At 33.1% G+C, this 21,805-nt stretch overlaps 2 protein-coding genes and 1 long non-coding RNA gene across 5 annotated transcripts; all 3 read left to right on the forward strand.

Moving 5' to 3' along the window:
- Positions 1 to 273: 273 nt before the first annotated feature.
- Positions 274 to 2,886, forward strand: LOC122592749 (putative glucose-6-phosphate 1-epimerase). Of its 3 annotated transcripts, none has more exons than XM_043765045.1 (8): positions 274 to 496; positions 735 to 809; positions 977 to 1,033; positions 1,130 to 1,284; positions 1,377 to 1,517; positions 1,816 to 1,918; positions 2,000 to 2,099; positions 2,490 to 2,886. In XM_043765045.1, the coding sequence occupies exons 1-8, from the start codon at positions 341 to 343 to the stop codon at positions 2,666 to 2,668; spliced, it is 966 nt and encodes a 321-aa protein (XP_043620980.1). In that variant the 5' UTR covers positions 274 to 340; the 3' UTR covers positions 2,669 to 2,886. The 3 variants fall into 3 exon arrangements, with proteins under 3 accessions (XP_043620980.1, XP_043620981.1, XP_043620982.1); XM_043765046.1 differs by having other exon boundaries at positions 396 to 496; positions 728 to 809; XM_043765047.1 differs by having other exon boundaries at positions 405 to 496; positions 735 to 851; positions 958 to 1,033.
- A 2,250-nt stretch (positions 2,887 to 5,136) lies between these two features.
- LOC122594654 lies at positions 5,137 to 15,613 on the forward strand. Its single transcript, XR_006323057.1, has 2 exons — positions 5,137 to 5,317; positions 15,235 to 15,613. It is a non-coding gene; the product is annotated as an uncharacterized LOC122594654 (long non-coding RNA).
- A 3,087-nt stretch (positions 15,614 to 18,700) lies between these two features.
- On the forward strand, positions 18,701 to 20,848 carry LOC122593810 (putative glucose-6-phosphate 1-epimerase). Its single transcript, XM_043766262.1, has 8 exons — positions 18,701 to 18,933; positions 19,156 to 19,230; positions 19,375 to 19,431; positions 19,525 to 19,676; positions 19,787 to 19,927; positions 20,210 to 20,312; positions 20,393 to 20,492; positions 20,588 to 20,848. Exons 1-8 carry the CDS (start codon positions 18,772 to 18,774, stop codon positions 20,755 to 20,757), a joined length of 960 nt encoding a protein of 319 aa, XP_043622197.1. The 5' UTR covers positions 18,701 to 18,771; the 3' UTR covers positions 20,758 to 20,848.
- Positions 20,849 to 21,805: the final 957 nt, after the last annotated feature.

Consider the following 21,805-nt stretch of genomic DNA (forward strand, 5'->3'; position numbering starts at 1 on the left):
TATCTGTTTCAAATTTTAGCATTAAAGTAAATAAATTAACCATTAACGTTTGACGTTTAATTACTAACTTTGACTTTCTATAGTATTGCAAATTGTAGGCGATGTAACTTGCTATGCTACCAAAAAGAAATGGGGGCCAGTTGACCCAGTCCTTTGCACTTATGATTGACAAAAGCACGCGATATTTTTATTTTTTCTTCTATGCACATGTTGGTGTAGTTGGACTTTATTGATGTGAATGCATATTAATTGGTTGGTGTTTAAATAGGATACATCTGCTGCTACTCCTAATGCATATATATGATCTAAAACTTACAAAAACACATATATAAAACATATAATGATCATATTGAGTTTGAAATTGCAGAGTGCTAAATGTATTATAAGTGTGCTACTACTTGTAACAATAAGCTGTACGGAATGTTTCGAGATCTCTAAAGGCATCAACGGATTAGAAAAAGTGGTACTCCGCCAAACTCATGGCAGCAGTGCAGAGGTACTACTTATGTTTACACTTATTTCAACCTTTTTGTATAATGACTCTGAACATGTTGTTGCATTTGTTGAAAACTAGTCCTTTTAGTCTGATTTGATTCATAACCTGCCAGAGTTTAATGTATGATCATGCCTTCTGAGTAAATTTGCCTTCTAGGAATGTAGTTTTATTTTCATCAAATATATGAAGATTTTACATCTTTATTAGTGTTCTATAACATAACTATTCTAGCTTGCAGGTATATCTGTATGGGGCTCACGTGACATCGTGGAAAAATGGGCAAGGAGACGAGTTGCTTTTTGTCAGCCGTGAGGTATCAGCGATTCATGAACTGTATTTTCATGAATGCGCTTATATATCCTTAAATTCCCCGTTAAGGGGTTGTTTAATCTCCTGATGTTATAGTTTTGGTTTTTTTTAACGATTCGTTGTATCTTTGTGTTTTCTTTAATCATCCATACATCGAATGTGGTTTTGCAGGCAATCTTTCAGCCTCCAAAACCAATACGCGGGGGTATTCCTCTGTGCTTTCCTCAAGTAAGTGTCTATATTTTTTGCCATACTGCTATGTATTTCATTGTTTTTAAATTCCTTCTTGCCACGGCCTCATGGACACTTGCTTTTGTAATACAGTTTTCAAATTTTGGCCCTCTTCAATCACATGGATTTGCTAGAAACAGATTATGGACTATCGAGAAACCTGCTTTTCCACATAATGTCACCCATAGCGATTCTGTTGATCTGTTACTTAAGCCCACTGAAGAGGATATGAAGTTATGGCCTAATAGGTATAACCTTTGTGGCATATACCTTTCAATATCTCAATGATAATATATTCTTTTTGTAAATCTTATTGATACTTTTAGATGTTTGTTTGTAGTTTTGAGTATCGACTGAGGGTTACTCTGGGAGGCAGAGGAAACTTAATGATGACATCTCGGATCAAAAATACCAACACTGATGGAAATCCGTTTAACTTCACATTTGCATATCACAACTATTTTTCTGTTTCAAATATAAGGTAAATTGGTTTCTTACCTTCCAAAATTTATGACAGCCTTGGTTTTCTGTTGCTATATATAATTAACCGGGACAAACTTAGATGCAAAATGTGATCCAGTAGATCAATTTTATAGATTTTGGATCAATATTTTTTTCTGGGAAAGTATATATACTTCGTATGTCAATCCTTAAATGATTTCGATTTATCTTCCAAAATGTTATCCCGTTTCAAGTAGCATATCATTGGTTTCCCTTGACCGCAAAAATTGCTCATTGATCTGCTTCTAACGAAAACATCTTAATGTTTCTACCTGCAGTGAAGTTAAAGTGGAAGGATTGCAGAAACTCGATTATCTTGACAACTTACAGAACAGGGAGAGATTTACAGACCAAGGTGATGCAATAACCATTCAGTCCGAGGTACTTTTGTCCTCTCTTCTCTTCTCTAACTATACATATTTTCAAATTGTTAGATTTACATAGTGTCTATAATGTCTCCAGTTTGACAAGATCTATCTCAGCACGCCAAAAAAGGTTGAAATTCTGGATCATGGAAAGAAACAAACACTTACCATATTCAAAGATGGACTTCCTGATTCTGGTGAGATTGTAATGCCTTGTGACCTTTAAGTTCATATGGATTACAGCTTTCTGTAACATTTTATTTCGCATCGTATTTTATTTCAAATATAGTCACATTTAGAGAAGTGTTTGTATTCTGACTATTAAGTTCATTGAACGTAACATCCAAACTACAATGACCTGTTTAGAGACTCACGGTTGACGAGTTCCACCAAAGTTTTCATTTAGTTCTTAAACAATGTATTTAGTATTTATCAACGTTTTCATTTACAGTAGTATTTATCAAACATTATTTCAAAACTCTCCTATAGTAGATTAAATTACCATATCATGTTCAGAGATAGTTTGTGGATATATATTCAATGTGCGGCGTAAATAATGTCATTTTGTTGTTTCTTTTGCGTATTAGTGGTGTGGAATCCATGGGAAAAGAAGGCAAAGACTATGGCAGATATGGGGGATGAGGAGTACAGAAACATGGTTGCCGTGGAGTCAGCAGCAATTGAAAAGCCCATTACATTGAAGGCTAATGAAGAATGGAAAGTAACGCAAGAACTTTCGGCTGGTCCTTCAAGCAAATCTAGTTGAGCAACACTTGCTGATCAACATTATGTATGTGTACTTATTACAGAATCCAGTGATATCATGTCACCTCAGAGCTTTGGTGCTACCAATATCTAACTGTTTAAAACCATCATTTTTGTTCAGAATATATCTATTATCATATCACTTGAATGGTTGTTGTAAAATGTAAATTACTCTTATTTGAAGAGAATTGAAATTACAAAGATATTGTCCTATGGTAATAGTGTATTGTCAAATCTCAATCTCTAATGGAACTTTTTGGGGTAAATAGTGTTTAGTTTCTACAGATTTTCAAAATTGGACCTTTAAACACAGTTTTTTTTTTTTGTATAAATTGAGAGAAAATTGAAATTTCATTAAATGGTAAACTTTAGTGCTCGAGCATGATAACATAGAGACTAGGTAGAGAGAGTTTTGAATGGGCCTAAAAACACCAACGGGCTAAACACGTGGCCACAAACAAAGTCAAAAAACCTATTAAAAAACATAAAAAGTCCAATAGCTCATACGTCAAAACGAGTCTCTTAGCTCAAGTTATATTTAGTCATTTTACTACAACCCCTTTGGTCATGTGATCTTGGGACTCTAAAAACAAAAGGACCCGCTACATGCTCCATACTTGGGCCCACATCAACAAGATTGGTTGGGTCATGAAAATTAAGCTATCCGATCCTCTCGTAATATTGGTTGTTAAATTCTGAAAATTAATCGAACCAGTTTCTTTTGTATTGTTAAAGTTGTGGGATGTTTGGGTTTCTCCATCTCTACAGTAGCATTTTGTGTGCTACCTCAGCCTCCATAGTGTGTTCTTGTTCAAGTTATAATTAGTGGCATATATGGGCATCCATTTGTACAACGATCAGGTCAATTTACAGTAGTGCATTGGCATTCCTAACACCATCATTAGTGGGAAATGGCGAAGACATAAAGTTCTGGAGTGAAGATAGATTCCCTCGATTGTTTGCATTACAACTCAGGAATGGCGTTGGGATGTTAGAGGCGGGGCTGAAACAATCTAAATGAACGATTGAGCTGAACAATGTTGAATTGAATGACCTTCCTGATATGTGACGATGGTAGCAAACAGTTCTTGGTTCGTGATATAAGAATTGCAATTGATGATAAAACGTTACCGTCTCTCAAGGGCAATCTCATTGGAACATATTTATACCAAAGAAAATCAATATTTTTGGTTGGAAACTACTTCGGAATAGACATCCTACCAAAGGTATCTCGGTGATCCCGGGTATCCAAACACCAACCCTTGATTGTCATTGATGGTTGTTAGTGTATTATTAAAAGCAATCAAGTTTTAAATTTATAAAATCAAGAAAATACCAAACTGAACATACATTTACAGGCAGTGGACCCGTTTGTTTGTAGTATTGCTAGTGGTAAGACCATGTTCGTCCGCAGGGACTATATTTAATAACTAAGCAAGATTATGCAATACTAGACTTGTGTGTTATATATTATCTTATGTATGTATATGTATTACTATAAAAGGAGGTATATTAAATTAACTAATGAAGATGTAACATATGTGGTTTTGACCGATTGACTAAATGTACAATCCAACTAACAATTTCATAATTTTGAGTCAATTTGACAAGCCATTTATGTGCAATGCATTTATTTATGTCAAATAGTCACTTTATTTAGTTTTACAGTATTAAATGGTATTTAATTAAACTAAAAAGGTGGGTCGGTTATCAATGGGTTTACCCATGACCCATAACCCAACCTTATCCCCTCTTATTCTTCCACCCATTCTATCCATTCATTCATTTCTTTATCCTTTTTTTCTCTCTAAATTGCAAGAACTCTTGCACATACACCTCTCACTCTCTTTCTCTCCAAAATTCTTGCACCAAGATTGTTGTTTCAAATAAGATTTGTGTAGGAATCATTGTTAACATCATCATTTTCATCACATATCAAAAATTTAGGTATTTTCAAGTTCAAGAACTTCCATTAAATTAACTAAATATCACGTTGACTAACTTTGACCGTAAATAACTTTGTTTGTGTCATGTAAAACTTGATATAAAATATATGAATGGATTGAGTTTTTAATGTACTTTTCGTTCATATAAGTTTCATCAACTACTATATAGTACAAACAAAGTTATTTACGATCAAAGTTAGTCAACGTGACATTTAAATTGGGACGGGGGGAGTATATGGTTTTGACCCGTTGACTAAATGTACAATCCAACATGGAATTTCTTAATTTTGAGTCAATTTGGCAAGTCATTTATGTGTAATGTGTTTATTTATATCAAATAGTCACTTTATTTTGTTTTATGGTATTTAATTAAACTAGAAAGGTGGGTGTGGGTTATCAATGGGTTTACCCTTGACCCATAACCCAACCTTATCCTCTCTCATTCTTCCACACATTCTATCCATTCGTTCATTTCCTCATCCCTTTTCTCTCTCTAAATTGCAAGAACTCTTGCACACACACACACATCTCACTCTCTCTCTCTAAATTCTTGCACCAAGATTGTTGTTTCAAATAAGATTTGTGTAGGAATCATTGTTAGCATCATCATCATCTTCATCACATATCAAAAAATTGGGTATTTTCAAGTGCAAGAACTTCCATTTTAGCTCCAAATATCGGATTTGAGGTTCTGGGTAAAATTGGTAAGTGTTTCTTAATTAATTTAAAATCATCTTTAGATATTGTTAATCGTGTTTCTTGGTCACATCTAAACATCTTTGGTCATCTTGGTTGCTAAAATTGGAGATTTGATAAAGTCTACACTTTTATCTTATTTTCTTTATAGTATCTTTACAAATGAAATTCTCTTGTTCACCATGGAGCATAGGAGCATAACCTGCTACCTCTTGATTAATAGTAGGTACTCTAGGTTGTAGTATCAATCTGCTCAGGAACTCCTTTTTGTCAACTTCATAGCTTTCTTGAACCAAACAAAGATGGAATTATGCAGACACCCGGGTGTTCAAATATTGTAAATGTGAGTCTATACCTATTTACTAGATATAGACCATTAGTTATTCTAATAATATATGCAAAAGATTATAACAAAAAGTTTCAAAATAATTATGACTAAACAAGCGGATTACATTCTAAGTTATTCCTAAAATACTCATCAACTAAAAACATATGTGTATTTCTTTAACAACCATACTCAATTAACTATCTATAACAAAAATAACTAAGCATTTATATCTCCGGCTGGCTATGTTTCAAACACTCAAATTGCTGAATTTTTGTCAACATAATAGTAGCACTGTACCCACTCAATGCGGCGGTATTCGTGGCAGCGAAGGTGTGGTGATTGGGGCGACTCTTGGTGGTGGAGACAACATCGAGTGGTTTTGATAATTGATTTAAAAGTAAATGATTTAAAGATTTAATTGAGATATTTTAAAAGATATAAATGTTTTTATAGGGAGGAGTATTTTAGACAATTCTCCTGTGTAACTTTCAACAAAGATGTATTATTTTTATTATGTAAGATAAATATAGATAACAAGCTTACCGAATATTAACACAAAAGATAGCATCTGCACTTAGGATAGAATATCACTTGACAACACAAGACAATAGCATTGTTATCACTTCGCTATTCTCTATTAGTAATTATATAGATTTAAGATAGATGAATTCATTGATTTTAGCTTAAATAAGTGTTTTTTTATTAAATATGATTTCTCATGGTAACTTAATACTATGCAGGATAACATACATTATTTTGGTTAGTAGAAAGACTCTTTAGCTTCTATAGTGATGTGGATGACTTCATAAAAGCGAAAAAAGAAGAGTTGACCATTTTTAATACATTTTAACCCAACTACATAACTAAAACATGATGTCGTTTTTCTTCACAAACAAATGACTCAAACTACTAAAGATTAATCCGTTGACAAAACGGCAATATCCTCATAAACTCAAATATAGATAAACATAGAATATACTCTTAATAATAAACTAAAACTCAAATACAATAATGGTCTACATCTTCCGCATGCAAGCACTACACGTCCCACAGCCCCATTACATCAAAACATTCTCAGATCATACGTAATAAGATGTCAAACTTACAAGAACCTCTGTTGGTATTGCATCTTTAATTGCATTGTAAACCTGGAAGGATTCTGATATTTGGTACCAAGAATTTCAAGACTTTTAGTATCATTTTTTACTTCAGTCATTCTTTCGGCGTGGTGTATTAACGTGTTCCTGATAAACACGGAGAGGTGAGAAGGTTTTCTATGAAAGTGAAACACAAATAGAAAAAGATAAGATATTAGACTATAATTTCTCGGATTGCTATATTTTTGTCTTTATAGTTTTGGCTATGGTCATTGGCTATTTCAGACTTTATGTGTAGGAAAATTTGTGTTGCAGATGAGAATATAGTTTTATGATTGTTGCTGCAAACTCATATTATAGTTTTGGTTATTTGTTGTACAATCGTGTGCTCATGTATATTGGAAGAAAAATAGGAGTGGAATTATCTACACGGAAAGAAAAATAGGCTAAATGGAAAAGCAGACACTACAAAATAAGTGACATTTAGTGACTGAAAAAAAGTGTCACTAAATTTGTATAATCAGTCACTAAATCCAATATGGTCTTCTCCTTCTGAAAAAGAAAGTGTCACTAAAGGAACGGTAGCTAAAAGTCTATTATTACACTAAATTTCAGTCACAAAAGGTCAAATACTATAGTGTCTAAGTCTTTCAGTCACTAAATGTAGTTAAAACTCCTTCAATCAAAAGGCATTTAGTGACAATTACTTCAGTCACTAAAAGCCTTCCTCTACCCATTTCAAATTTCACTCTTCGATATTATATAGCCTCCAACTAGAAAGAAATGAAAAGGAAACTGTTCACTCATAGTTAACAGCAAATCAAGCTATATATATTGAATCTCCAACTAGATATACAATATGTTTGTAAGACATAAATTTCAGAAACATCGAATGACATCAAATCTAAGTTTGAAAACATAGAAATACAATATGAAGTTATTTTTCTGCTCTAGATATCTAACTGGAGTTAAGACCTTATTTTCCAATCCAACTCAATAGCAGCAAGTGCAAAATCCTGTTCCCGTTACATCAGCTCAATATGTCTCCCCATTGATCCTTTTAAAATTCTGCAATTCTGCATAAACAACCATAAGCACTTAATATGAACTGCTTCATTTGCTTAGAAACATAACTCAATTATGTATCCACATTACATTGTAAGAATTTAGACCTAACAGACTTATAAAAAATCGTCGAGGCTTAATAGAGTTACACATACAAAATTTGGGAAAAGAATCACTTTCATATCTTATAAAAAATAGCCCAGACTACATCCTGTTGCACCTCCTCACTATATAACCATTATAACCAAAAAAAAGTAACTCAATTCCGATATGGTTTTATCTACCCTGCCTACGAACTACAGCAGTCCACACTATCAGAGCCTCAACCATATTCACTAAGATCATACATTTAGAGTAACACATGACATACCTCATTAATTAATGACCATAAACAGAAAATTAAAGCCAACACATAAAGGTTGCATGAGATCAACAATTTACAAACCTTGTGGATCAACCTCATGAGAAATTTTGATAGCAACATATGTAGCAAGATCCTAGTTGGCAGAACAAACTGCTAGAATAATGCAGTTAGGCTACAAGGCAAGCAGATAGATATCAATAAAGGATGATTGCAAGAAACAAAGTGCAAGTGACCTATATGGTATTAGTATGAGAAACCAAAGTAATACGCTTGGTTAGACTGGTTAAAATATAAGTAAGATAACATACCGTTTCTATGTTTATGAGTTCATTTCCTAACATTGCTTAGAACGGTGTGAATGGAGCATTGCTTTACAAGAAGTTAGAAGTGCTAACAATTCATTTTCTGAAACAAATTACAAAAACTAACAATGAGTATTTAAGACATCAATATATAAGAATAACAATTATGATCAATGATTTAATAGCCATATTGAGCTTAATCTAAGTTATCATAAGCTTAATCTCCGAAGTCTAATGTATGAAACTTAAACATTTTACAAAGTCATATGCAATATAGTTTGAGTCATGACGTGCACTATTTTTGTGAGTAAAAATAAAAAAAATGATTTTAGCAATTGTCATAAGCTATATATCGTATGTACCTTCCATCAAGTAATTTCTTGGCAATATCCTCGGCATCACGTGCCCAAGCATAAATAGTGGAAACACGTGCCCCCTCCCTCTCATAGCTTACCTCGTTAGAATCATGTCGGCTACTGTAACATTGAGCAATTACTTTCCCAGAGCCTTTTGGTCTGCAACTGCGTGTGTTGGGTTGTACTTTGTACACTTCCCAAATCCTGAAAGTTTGGCAATACCTTTGTCTGTAATGAGAATGTTCTAAGGGTTTATGTTGTTGTGGCAAATTCATTTTTCATGTAGGTATGTAATGTCATTAACTAGACCCTTGTGGCACAAAAAAACGTACAATTAGTGATTTCACAACGACCTTCATCACTATAAATACATGATAAGCTGGTTTTTAATACCTGATAACCTCTGTCATATCATATGAAGCATCAGTTGTGCTTAAGCTCAAATAAGTCGCCAATGTAAATTCACAATATTCAAATGCAAGTCTGCGAGTATTGTCGACGATTTGTGCCCCCAAAAACGCGTATGACATAGATACGTTCACCAATATAATCATGTCTTTAGGAATTAGACAAGATGAAGAAATAGATTCAGAAATCTGGTTTAAGAGTATTAGTTCAGGAATATACCGATGAAAGAAGTTTTTCCACCTGTAAATGTTGTGAAGAGATTCCCGGTATGTCATGTTTTTCCACCAGCGGATGTTTGCACTGCAATTTGATTTTCACATGTGAAAAAACATGACAAACTGGGAATCTCTTCACAGCAACCCGATATGCCTACAACGCTCCCTCATTTACAACATTATTTTCATCTAGAAAAGCGTCTTTTACCATTATATCTCCTGAACTAATACTCTGAACCAGATTTCTGAATCTATTTCTTTGTCTTGTCTAATTCCTAAAGACATCATTATCTTGATAGAACATATCTATGTCATACGCGGTTTTGGGTGCACAAATTGTCGATGATACTCGCAGACTTGCGTTTGAATATTGTGAATTTACATTAGCGATTATTTGAGCTTAAGCACAACTGATGCTTCATATGATATGATAGGATTATCAAGTATTAAAAACCAGCTTATCCTGTATTTATAGTGATGAAGGTCGTTGTGAAATCACTAATTGTATGTTTTTTTTTTGTGCCACGGGGGTCTAATTAATGGCATTACATACCTACATGAAAAAGGAATTTGCCACAACAACATGAACCCCGGGAACATTCTAATTACCGACAAAGATATCGCCAAACTTTCAGGGTTTGGGAAGTGTACAAAGTACAACCCAACACAAGCAGCTGTAGACCGAAAGGCTCTGGAAAAGTAACTGTTCAGTGTTACAGCAGTCGACGTGATTGTAACGAGGTAACCTATGCGAGGGAGGGGGCACATGTTTCCACTATTTATGCTTGGGCACGTGATGCCGAGGATATTTCCAAGAAATTACTTGATGGAAGGTACATACAATATATAGCTTATGACAATTGCTAAAATCATTTTTTTTTTATTTTTACTCACAAAAATAGTGCACGTCATGACTCAAACTATATTGCATATGACTTTGTAAAATGTTTAAGTTTCATACATTAGACTTCGGAGATTAAGCTTATGATAACTTAGATTAAGATTATGATAACTTATACTAGTCAATGATGAATAGTTTAGATTTAAAGCATTGCCTGAAATTCTGTATAGCACTTATTTTTTCCTAGGGTCAAGCTTATAACTTCTGTCACACCCCCAAAATACGGGTCAACGGGTGGGGCGTGACTTTCATAATATCACAACACAAGAGTATAATAAACGACTCAAAACGTAGTCGTTTGAAAAGATGCATTTTATAAAACATTATTTATTAAAAGATTCAAAGGTAATACATGAAGTTGAGATAGTCTTGATTTGAATACATTAAGAAAACACATCGAAATTCAAATCCATATCCTTTAGCAAAGACGGAGCACTAGAAGGGCATGGAGGGTTGAGTCTTTATTCATCAAACAAAAGCACACACAAGTTGAATCCAAGCATAACAACATCTAATCACCTGCAATACATACTAAATTGTGTCAACATAGAGTTGGTGAGTTCCTTAGGTTTTAATAAAACGTTTAGCCATGAACCACAAGACATAAGTTAACCATTGCTTTACCACAATGAAGGTAGCCATTGTCAAACAACAATGCTAGGAATGTAAATAGTATACATCTATATAAGCTCATGATACGAAACTGACACGTTGTTATAGTTTTGCCTCCCGGTACTTGTTCAAGGTACCGAATGTTTACAAATATGTGTCACCCGTTCGGCTCCCCGCCGTGTTTATGCCGGGTGGGGTGTGTCAACCCAAATAGCGTTAAACATATCCACGTTTAAGTCCATAATTAACATATCATGATTGTGAGGACTTGTTGTGAACATAGTAACTTATAATAGCCTTGTATACCGTTGTGCATGTACTTGTGTTCATAAAGTAAGAGTATGTATTGCAGCCCAAAATAAAATAGTAAGATGGGGCAAAGGAGATCTCACATTTAGAAGGTATACATAAAGAAAAGGATGGGTTGATTAAGTATGACCTAAACAAGAAAATATAATTTTAGTATAGATAGTTGGTGTTTGATTATTTTTAAAGGTTTTCATCACCCCAAAGTTTTATTGAAAGTATGGTGTAAAGTTTATGCAGTTAGTTGTTGAGTTTATCATTTAAGATGACAAATAAATGTAGATCTTATAAAAGTGTCTTGTATTATTTCCAAATTAAACATATACTTATATATACTTTATATTTATATGTACGTGTTGATGCCGACGAGACCATACATGACACCGGTTCCCATCAATTCAAGGATGTGGTGTTTCTGGTAGGTATAATCGTTTGCATGGACACACTAGTGCACCCAAGACTATACAATCGGTAGGTGTTTTCTCAAGTGCACTAGAGGAAACATATAAGTATAAACATATATATACACATATGAATCTTTTGGATCATTAGATACTTGTGCTCATACTCACGCGTGTGCAGTACACTTGTAGTTAAAGCGCACAAGTATGTGTTAATATAAGAGTGTTATAATATAACATGATTGATGGACATATTAACTATATACTAGTGTAAGAATCTAACATGTGAAACCATACAATCTGTTGGAATTTCTTTCACATGCATAGATCCAAACAAAAGTACAAAATCAACACATCACGACTCATGTAAATGAGTCCAAATGTTTACTTTACATTTCTTATTTTTCTTATGTTATCCAATCATTAGATCCAACTTTCTTTTTCACATATAAACAAAGAACAAAGCATATACAAACAAAAGAATAAATCAACTTGGATCTTAACAAAGAATAAAAGAATAAACTTTTTGGTGATAAATCCCAATGAAAATAATTTATATTATACTAGTAATATAATAGTAACTAAATCCATCCTTCTCTTGTTTTAAACAATGATTAAAGGTTTGAACCCAAAGGCCAAACATCAAGGATGCATAGACAAATCATTGAAGAGGATTTAGAAGATGAAATGAATGAAAAATATGTGGGTGTAACCCACAACAATTTCGGCTAGCCCTTCATGGAGAAGAAGGGTGGTCTTTTCGACTTTCATATACCTTGTTCTTGTACTAGATCGAATCTAAGAGTTGTTTGCTTGTTGTAGATGATTAGAAAGTGGTGTTTTATGGAGTTTAGGGGCTGATTTCAGATCAAACAAGAAAGAGAAGAAGAAGATGAGTTTTTACTTGCTAAATCTTATTATTAAGTATTATTCTTTCAAGTTTAGATGCTTAAACCACCATAGATTGTTATTTGGATGATATAAGGTTGTTTTGATGGTGGTTTGTGGTGTTGAAGGGCGGCAGCCCTCTTAGGGTGGTGGTGGTCGTGAGTCTTGAGAGAGGGAGGGAGGAGAAGTGTGTGTTTTGGGGTGTAAGAATTGTTTAGTATGTGTTTAGGGCTAAGATGTAATAGTTTAGTGAGTTTATATAGTTAGGGTTAGTATGGGGAGGGGGTGAGGCTGAAATCTAGGAGGTTTTGGAGGGCTTGAAGTGTAATTTAGTTTAATTATTTTAATTAGTTTAGTTAGTAGAAGAATTTTAATTAGTAGGTTAATTTAAGGTATTTTATTTTAACATAAGGTATATTATTATTATAACATAAGATTATTAATATATTTATTAGACAAAATAATCATTTTCTTTTATCGAATTTTTCATTTGAAATCCATCTCATGCAAAAGTGATCGAGTCAAAACATATATACTAGTTAACGTTTTACCGATAAGTTACTTATACGCAAAAATCAACTAACACATAGTTTCACGTATGAGTCTAGATATATTTATCTATATTATCTTATAATAATTATCACTTTCTCTCTCATAAAAGTGTTAGGTGCAAAATTACCAATTTACCCTTGATTAATTAATTTACATCATCAACCCCTTATCTTTTAAAATATCTCCACTATATCTTTACATCAATTACTTACACCCACCACCAACAATAATTCATCAGCACCACGACCTCCGTCACCACCACCACCAGTCGTCGTCATGACCAAACCGTCGCCGCATCGCGCGGGTAGAATGCTAGTATATATGAGTATATACATATTCATTATTAATCATCATATAGTATGGTCAAAGAAAGTGGTTCCTCCCGAGTCAAACAGACCCCGAATTTGCCGGATGTCACAACTTCATTATGAAAATGTGTGGTTGCTTCCCCAAAATTTTGCATTAGAGGGAAACACTATTACTCAATTTCAATATTCATCCTTTAAACATTAGATAAGATTAATCAAAGATATGCTTGCATGTAACACCAAAGTGAATACTCTATGAACCAAGCTTTTACCTTCATCCAATAAAAAATTCCAAGACAAAATGTCATAATCCATCATATTTCCTTGTGTTGGGATGAAGGTTGTATTTTACAAGGCTGCCTAGCTACAAGATGCAATAACTCTATTTTCAACATCTAAATATTTTTAAGGCTTTAAAAGAGAGCTTATGATCAGGAAAACATATATTAATTTGAGAGATATTCTTTAACGGGAGGCACGCCAACATTTAGACTAATTTGTTCATTTTTTGAATAAGCAAAAATCTTACCTAGTTAAACTACCCATATATGATTTAGTTATATTCAAACATTATGTTGTATTGGTTTGAATAATGTGAATAAACTACACAAATGACGGAATCAACAATATTACATTACAACAAGAAATCATGGTTCATCTTGAATGACAATCAACATGTTCAAAAGCCTCAAATCTAACTAATAGTCTAGGAAAAGCTCGAGAAGTTTCAACTTCCGGTCCTGTGTACCAAATTGGCCTATAATGCATGTCGCATAAAGGCTCGCTACTGAACAAACTCTATATGCGATTGAGCCATAGTATGTGACTATGGGACAATATGTTGTGTTTGCAATTGTTGTTGCCGAATCGTGTTCATATATGGTTGTATTTCTATTGTTAAGTATCTGCAAATTTTGCTCACTAGTATTTCGGGTATTAGAAGTTTTAGATTATTACCTGAAGATGAATAGGAGATTTTTTTCACCAACCAGCTCTTGCTTCCAAAGTTCCAAGTACATGGGCTTATTCTAAAGCCTTGTTACAGTGTTTGACAAACTTTTGCATATAGAAGTCTACACTTTTATTTTGTTTTATTTATAGTTCTTTACAAATGAAAATCTTGTTTGACCATCGAGTATAGGACCATAACCTGCTACCTTTGGATTAATAGTAGATACTCTAGGTTTAAGTATCAATCTGCTCAAGAACTTCTTTTTTCTCAACTTCAAAGCTTTCTTGAACCAAACAAAGATGACACCTGGGTATTCAAATGTTGTAAATGTGAGTCTATACCTATTTACCAGCAGAACATCTGAGTCAGTTGTTGATGCTACAAATGTAATTTCAAGACTTTGACCTTTAGTTATTCCAATAATACATGCAAAAGATTATAACAACAAGTTTCAAATTAAATATGAGTTAACAAGCGGATTACATTCAAGTTATTCCTAAAATACTCATCAACTAAAAACATATGTGTATTTCTTTTACAACCATACTCAGTTAACTATCTATTACAAAAATAACTAAACATATATATTTCCAACTGGCTATGTTTTAAACACTCAAATTGCTGAAAAATAATATTTGTCAACATAATATAACAAGCTTACCGAATATTAACACAAAAGATAGATTCTGCACTTAGGATAGAATATCACTTGACAACACGAGATAACACAGCCATGTTATCACTTCGCTGTTCTCAATTAGTTATATGGATTGAAGATAGATGAATTCATTATCTAGATGAAGATAAGAAAAAGCGGACAAAACCAAAGTATGATTATTGAAAACCTTCTCACCTCTTCGTGTTTATCAGGAACACGTTAATACACAATGCCAAAAGATTGACTGAAGTAAAAAATGATACTAAGTCTTGAAATTCTTGGTACCGATTATCAGGATGCACAGTCTGAATTCGGTAGGATCTTTCCAGGTTTAGTGGTAGAGGTTTACAATGCAGTTAAAGATATAGTACCAGCAGGAGATCTTGGAAGTTTGACATCTTATTACGTATGATTTGAAAATGTTTTGATGCAATCGGGCCGGCTATGGGACGAGCAGTGCTTGCTTGTGGAAGATGTAGACCATTATTGTATTTGAGTTTTAGTTTATTATCAAGACTATATGCTATGTTTATCTATATTCGAGTTGATGAGGATCTTTGACGTTTTGTCAATGGATTAATCTTTAGTTTTTGAGTCATTTGTTTGCTAAGAAAAATGTCATCATGTTTTAGTAATTATGTGGTTGGATTAAAATGCATTAGTATTGGTAGTTGCCTTTTGATCTATCACAGGGCACTGGTAGTACTAGTGTTTGCTTGTGAGTACTCAGAATGAGGTTGCAAAAAAAAAAGAAACGAATGATATATATATATTTTTAAACGACAAAACAAATGATAATTTGCAATCTTCGTAACAATATCATCACCAGCAAGATACTTGAATAGTTTCCCAAAGCCACATTTGTGAGCAATAAAGCTGAACACAAACTCTTCATAGAATCAAGGGCTTGATATTTTCTACATCCAACATGATTGCATTGAAAAGAGCTTTTGATGTTTTCTATATTGTGTCATGTCAACCCAGTGGCGAAAGATCAGTAGGACCAAAAGGGGTTATGATCCCTCCAGAATTTGGGGATATAATTAGCAATTATTTCATATTTTATAGTTAAAATTAAAATTTATGTGTATTTACCCCTCTCAGAAGTTTAAGATATATATATGTATTAAATTTAGAAAAAATGATGTTCAAGTTCCGCCGCTGGATTAACCACCAAAAACCATCGTTGTATAGTATTGGTACCTCAGAAATAGAATTAGACGAGTTAACTGTAGTGGTAGGCAAAAGCATCTCTTCCGTTTGTTTAGTTGGGCATCCCAATTGGTAATAAAACTTCTTCTAATCTCATAATTTGTTAAAAATAAAATACTCTTTCCTACGCTCTCTTTTAAACTTTGTAATGCTGTTGACATATATCCAACCCCTTCAGTGTCGTGACCTCCCAAAGCATGTCACCATGATTTACAAACATTTTTACGATTGAATGGAATTCGACTTAAAAATATAGCAATTGGGTTGAATGAGATGTGTTTAGGGACAACTAAATAGGCCGGTTTTGACCTATGTCAACTAAATGTCTATTAGGAGTTTAGGACTCAACTCATTACCTAAACACACAAGCCTGGCCCATTAGAGAGAAAACGAATGGTGGGAAAATTATGGTCCTAGTGACTACTGACTACATTAAATAATTAATTAAATATCTAAGAAAAAAATGGTAATATGATAGATATTTTTTAGAACATGAAATGAGAAATAAACAATATGATATTGATTTGACAATAACAAAATGAAAAACGGTTAGGAATGGAAAATACATAATATCTTATATCTTATGCTATAATATAGAACACGTGAATATAATCATGGACTTCTATTTTCACCTTTTTATTCCCAAACACACACCTCAATATACAATAATACAAAACATAATGTATAACTCTTTATCTAAAAAAACAGTACGTGGAAAAAACTACCTACTTTAAAAATATGTTTCTCTTCATTCCTTTTTAATAATTTCACAATGAATAAGATATAAATGATGTTAGATCTATCACCAATAGAGAAAGATATTGAATATAAACATTGCTTTGGGGCGTATGGAAAGAAGGCCATTGACGTACGTAGAAAACTTCATAATGTGGAACAAAGGACGGCCACAGACGAAGAATGTGGTCTTCCCTACATCTTAAGTCCTTAACTCATTTTCCATTATTTAATTGAAGTTAAATTAACTAAACAACAAAGAACACTAACAAACGAAAAAATGTTTGTTAATCGGTTCAGCTCAGTTGGGAGACCATGTTTCAATTTTTGAACCAAACGAGTTTTATTATAACTTGCCTTAGTATCTTTGGGTGGATTATTATTAGAGTAACTTGGAGCGCCTAAGACTTGATATAACTTGATCAGGCTAGCTAATTGGCAAGTTTTTGTCAATGGGTCATTCCTTACAAAACACTTCGAACGGTTTTGTCAACTAGTCTGTAATTGTAAAAATATAATAATAGTGTTAACTTAATTAATGCTAAAAAACTCATACAAAACACTTGAACGGTTTTGTCAACTAGTCTGTAATTGTAAAAATATAATAATAGTGTTAACTTAATTAATGCTAAAAAACTCATCTCGTACTATATTATAAAGCAAAAGGGCTAATTTTATTTTTGATAATTTCTGTCTTTGAAATTTCAGAATTGCCCTTGACATTTATTTTAATAATTAAGCTAATTAACATTTTAAGCCTTTATCTTTTTAAATGTTACACTATCACCTTTACATCAACCTACGCCATTTGAGACTAGACACCGCCACTGCGCCACCACCAGAAATAACTGTCACCGACAATATTAGATCACCGTACCCACTACTGCGCCGCATTGCGCGGGTACTATGCTCATTTATCTTAAAATAAGTTTCATGTCTAGTGTGTACAAAGTTGGTCAACTACAAAAAATATATAAAAAATAAAAATACATTCAGCTTTTCAAAACATAAATTTTAATTGTACTTTGTCAACTATATAACTTCGTCAAATTCATTAGGATAATTCAGATCTATGTAATTTTATACTCTTTTTTTTCTTTTCATATATATTACTCTAATTAATAATGTTATGTGGCTATCTAATAATAAGAGATAATATAAATACCAAAATTTGATTTATATACTACCATTATTATTATTATATTAGTATGTAATTATGTACGAATTTCTCTAACTTAACGTATCAATCAAGAATATTTCCTTACACACAAATCATAAAACAAAATGAATCGTATGATTTGGTCATAAAACAGCTTTCGTGTCTATGTTTTCTACAAGGACTATCAATATAAGATCAGTTTTCTAAAAGAACAATAATATATCTTTTCAAAATAACCCACTAAAGATCATTCTAACTTCGAGAAAAATACATAACGCAAAAAATCAAGGACTATTTTGTTTTTTTTTTTAAAGCAATGATATATCTTTCTAAAATAACCTATCAATGATCATTCTTAACTAGTAGATAAATCCTGATGGCATAGAATCAAGCGATTAGCTTAGGAATTAAATTTAATTGTATAAAATTATGGTTTTAGAAACTAGGATTAGTATGAGTTAATTTTGTAATAAATAACATGGGCTAGTTGACCCAGCCCTTTATTCCACTTAAAAAAATAGACAAATGCCGGATTTTTTTGTAAAGTGGTATATGTACATGTTAGTGGTGGACTTTTATTTATATTTAGAAGATTTAGAAGACATTGCTGGGTCTACCTCAACCTCAAAATTCATAACCAAGCATGTTAAGGGTGAAACTGCAGAGGTTTTTATGTATTACTCATATAAGTGTAGTACTACTACTACTTGTAATAATTAGTTGTACGGAATGTTTTGAGATCTCTAAAGGCATCAATGGCTTAGAAAAAGTCATACTTCGTGAACCTCATGGCAGTAGTGCAGAGGTGCGCTAAGTTTCATTCTATATGTTCTGTAGTAAAATCATAAGTCGGATTACATTTAATAATTTTATGCGGGCAAACAAGATTTTTTTAATAACAAAACTTGTAGCGCGGATCATTTTCCCAACTATATTGTACTTCTTATTGGTTATGCTTTTCGGTAATGTTGTTTGATTTTCAATTTTCATCATGTTTCAAGATTTTGCATCCTTGATGTTGTTGCAGGTATATCTATATGGAGCTCATGTGACCTCTTGGAAAAACAAGCAAGGAGAAGAGTTGCTTTTTCTCAGTAGTAAGGTATCAGCTATCCGTAAATTCTGTTTTCAAGAATGCACTTATGCATACCAGTTAACAGGATATTTCTTCTCTTGATGGATTTGAACAAATTTGTTTACATTGCTGACGTCTTTAATCTTCCATACATCGAATGTATTTTTGCAGTCGTTCTTTGAGCCTCCAAAGCCAATACGTGGGGGTATTCCGTTATGCTTTCCTCAAGTATGTGTCGTTATATCTCTGTACACTATTTACTTCATTCTTTTTAACTTCAATCTTACCACGGTCTCACGGATACATGCTTCTTTAATCCAGTTCTCCAATCTAGGCCCTCTTCAATCACATGGATTTGCTAGAAACAGATTCTGGACCATTGACACTGCTATTTCACCCAATGTCAACAATAGCGGTTTTGTTGATCTGTTACTTAAGCCCACTGAAGAGGATTTGAAGATATGGCCTAACAGGTAGTATATACTTAGAGGCATAATTAAAAATTTAACTTTCTCACAGATAATTTGCTGTATTTTTGTATGTCTTATTGATGCTGTTATTCCATCCAAATATTCGATTGTAGCTTTGAGTATCGACTGAGGGTTGCTCTGGGACGCAAAGGAAACTTAATGATGACATCTCGAATCAGAAATACCAACACTGATCGAAAGCCATTTAACTTCACATTTGCATATCACAACTATTTCTCTGTTTCAAACATCAGGTATATTGGTTTCTTACCATCCAATTTATATCCTACAACATACTTGGTATATATATCCTAGTATCATATATTGTGTCTAATGATTCATTTTGTGTTGCAATTTTTAATACACCACATATTATTTCATATGTTGATCCTTGGACAATATAAAAAGTATGGATAAACTTCCACCCATCATCTAAAATTTACTCTCAATTCAAGTTACATATAAACGATTTCTCGATTACTCTTGACCAAGATAACATCTTAACAGTACTGTTGGTTATATATTTCTCCCTGTAGTGAAGTTCGAGTGGAAGGATTGGAGAACCTCGATTATCTTGACAACTTACAAAACAGGACAAGATTTACAGACCAAGGTGCTGCAATAACCATTCAGTCAGAGGTAAATTTGTTCTCTTATCTTTCCTTGTACATATTTTCTCATGTTTAGGCTTATATATATGGTGTCTATTGTGCCTCCAGTTTGACAAGATCTATCTCAGCACACCAAAAAAGATTGAAATTCTGGATCATGGAAACAAACGAACATTTACAATTCTCAAACATGGACTTCCTGATTCTGGTAAGATTGCATTGCCTCGTGACCTTTTTGTTCATAAGAATTGTTTGTTTTATATAAGTTTATTTCACATCATTGCTGTTTGTTTTGCGTATTAGTGGTGTGGAATCCATGGGATAAGAAGGCGAAAAAGATGACTGATTTTGGGGCCGAGGAGTACAAAAACATGGTTGCAGTGGAGTCAGCAGCAATTGAAAAGCCCATTAAATTGAAGGCTGGTAAAGAATGGAAAGTAAAGCAGGAACTCTCGGCTTGCAACTCTAGTTAATTAGTTGACAAACATTTGCTCATCAACAACATTATGTACTTTGTCTATTTATTACATTACATCATCCAACATTATCATTGCTTTGGTGCTACTGAAATATCGTTTTTCAACGACACCTGTTGAATAAAAAGCGCCCTCATCATCCAAAGATGAGGGTCCACTCAGACCAAGGTAGTCAGTTGTTTTAACTGGGTCTTGCTATATCCAGAGTAGACATCCAAGAAAAAACCCAACAGATGCTCCCGTCGGATGAGATTAATGACAATCACAGTCTCAGCTCATAGGTAAACTCAGGTGTTTCACCCATTGAGTTAAATGCCTAAATTATTTGACTTGGTGCTACCAGCGTCCAAATGATTAAAACCAGCATTTTTTACTAGTATAAATATGTTTCCCTAGAGTAAAAACTCATACATGATACATTCACGGCAAATCCCTAAAATCTCTTTATTATGTATAATGTTTTATCTTTGAGAGTTTCTTATTTTATACCCATCATTTTTGCTACATACTAATGATAACTTAAAGGCCTAAAGTAGATACGGTACCAGATATTCTTTTGAGAGAGGGAAAAGTTTGAACTTTGAAGTGTTCGTCAAGTCTGATAAATGGGTTAACCTTTTTCTAATGAGTTAAAGTGTTAAACCATAAACAAAGTTTAACCGATTTCAGTTGAACTAAAACTAATCGACAATAAAAGGTGTTTGGTCCATTTCAGAATGATCATTAGATGAAAAAATAAAATATTTTGTAAATAATACATGGTATAACTCCGTAACACCGATTTAAAAAATCCAGCAAAGTTAACTAACAGATAATTCCATAGAATTTGCCGTACCAAATACTAATTTACTTTGTATTATCATCACAGATTTGCCACTTTTCAAAACATTTGGGACTCATAGAGAATGTTTTCTAGTTTTTCATTTCTAATTTTCTTAAAATTGAAAAGGGTTTTTATTTTTTAGAAAACAAATAAAAAATTTAAAAATACGTTCTAATTAGAAAACTAGAAAACATGTTTGATATGTGAGAGGAGGGGGAAAGA

Source organism: Erigeron canadensis, chromosome 3 (assembly GCF_010389155.1).
Source record: "Erigeron canadensis isolate Cc75 chromosome 3, C_canadensis_v1, whole genome shotgun sequence".
Lineage (NCBI taxonomy): Eukaryota > Viridiplantae > Streptophyta > Magnoliopsida > Asterales > Asteraceae > Erigeron > Erigeron canadensis.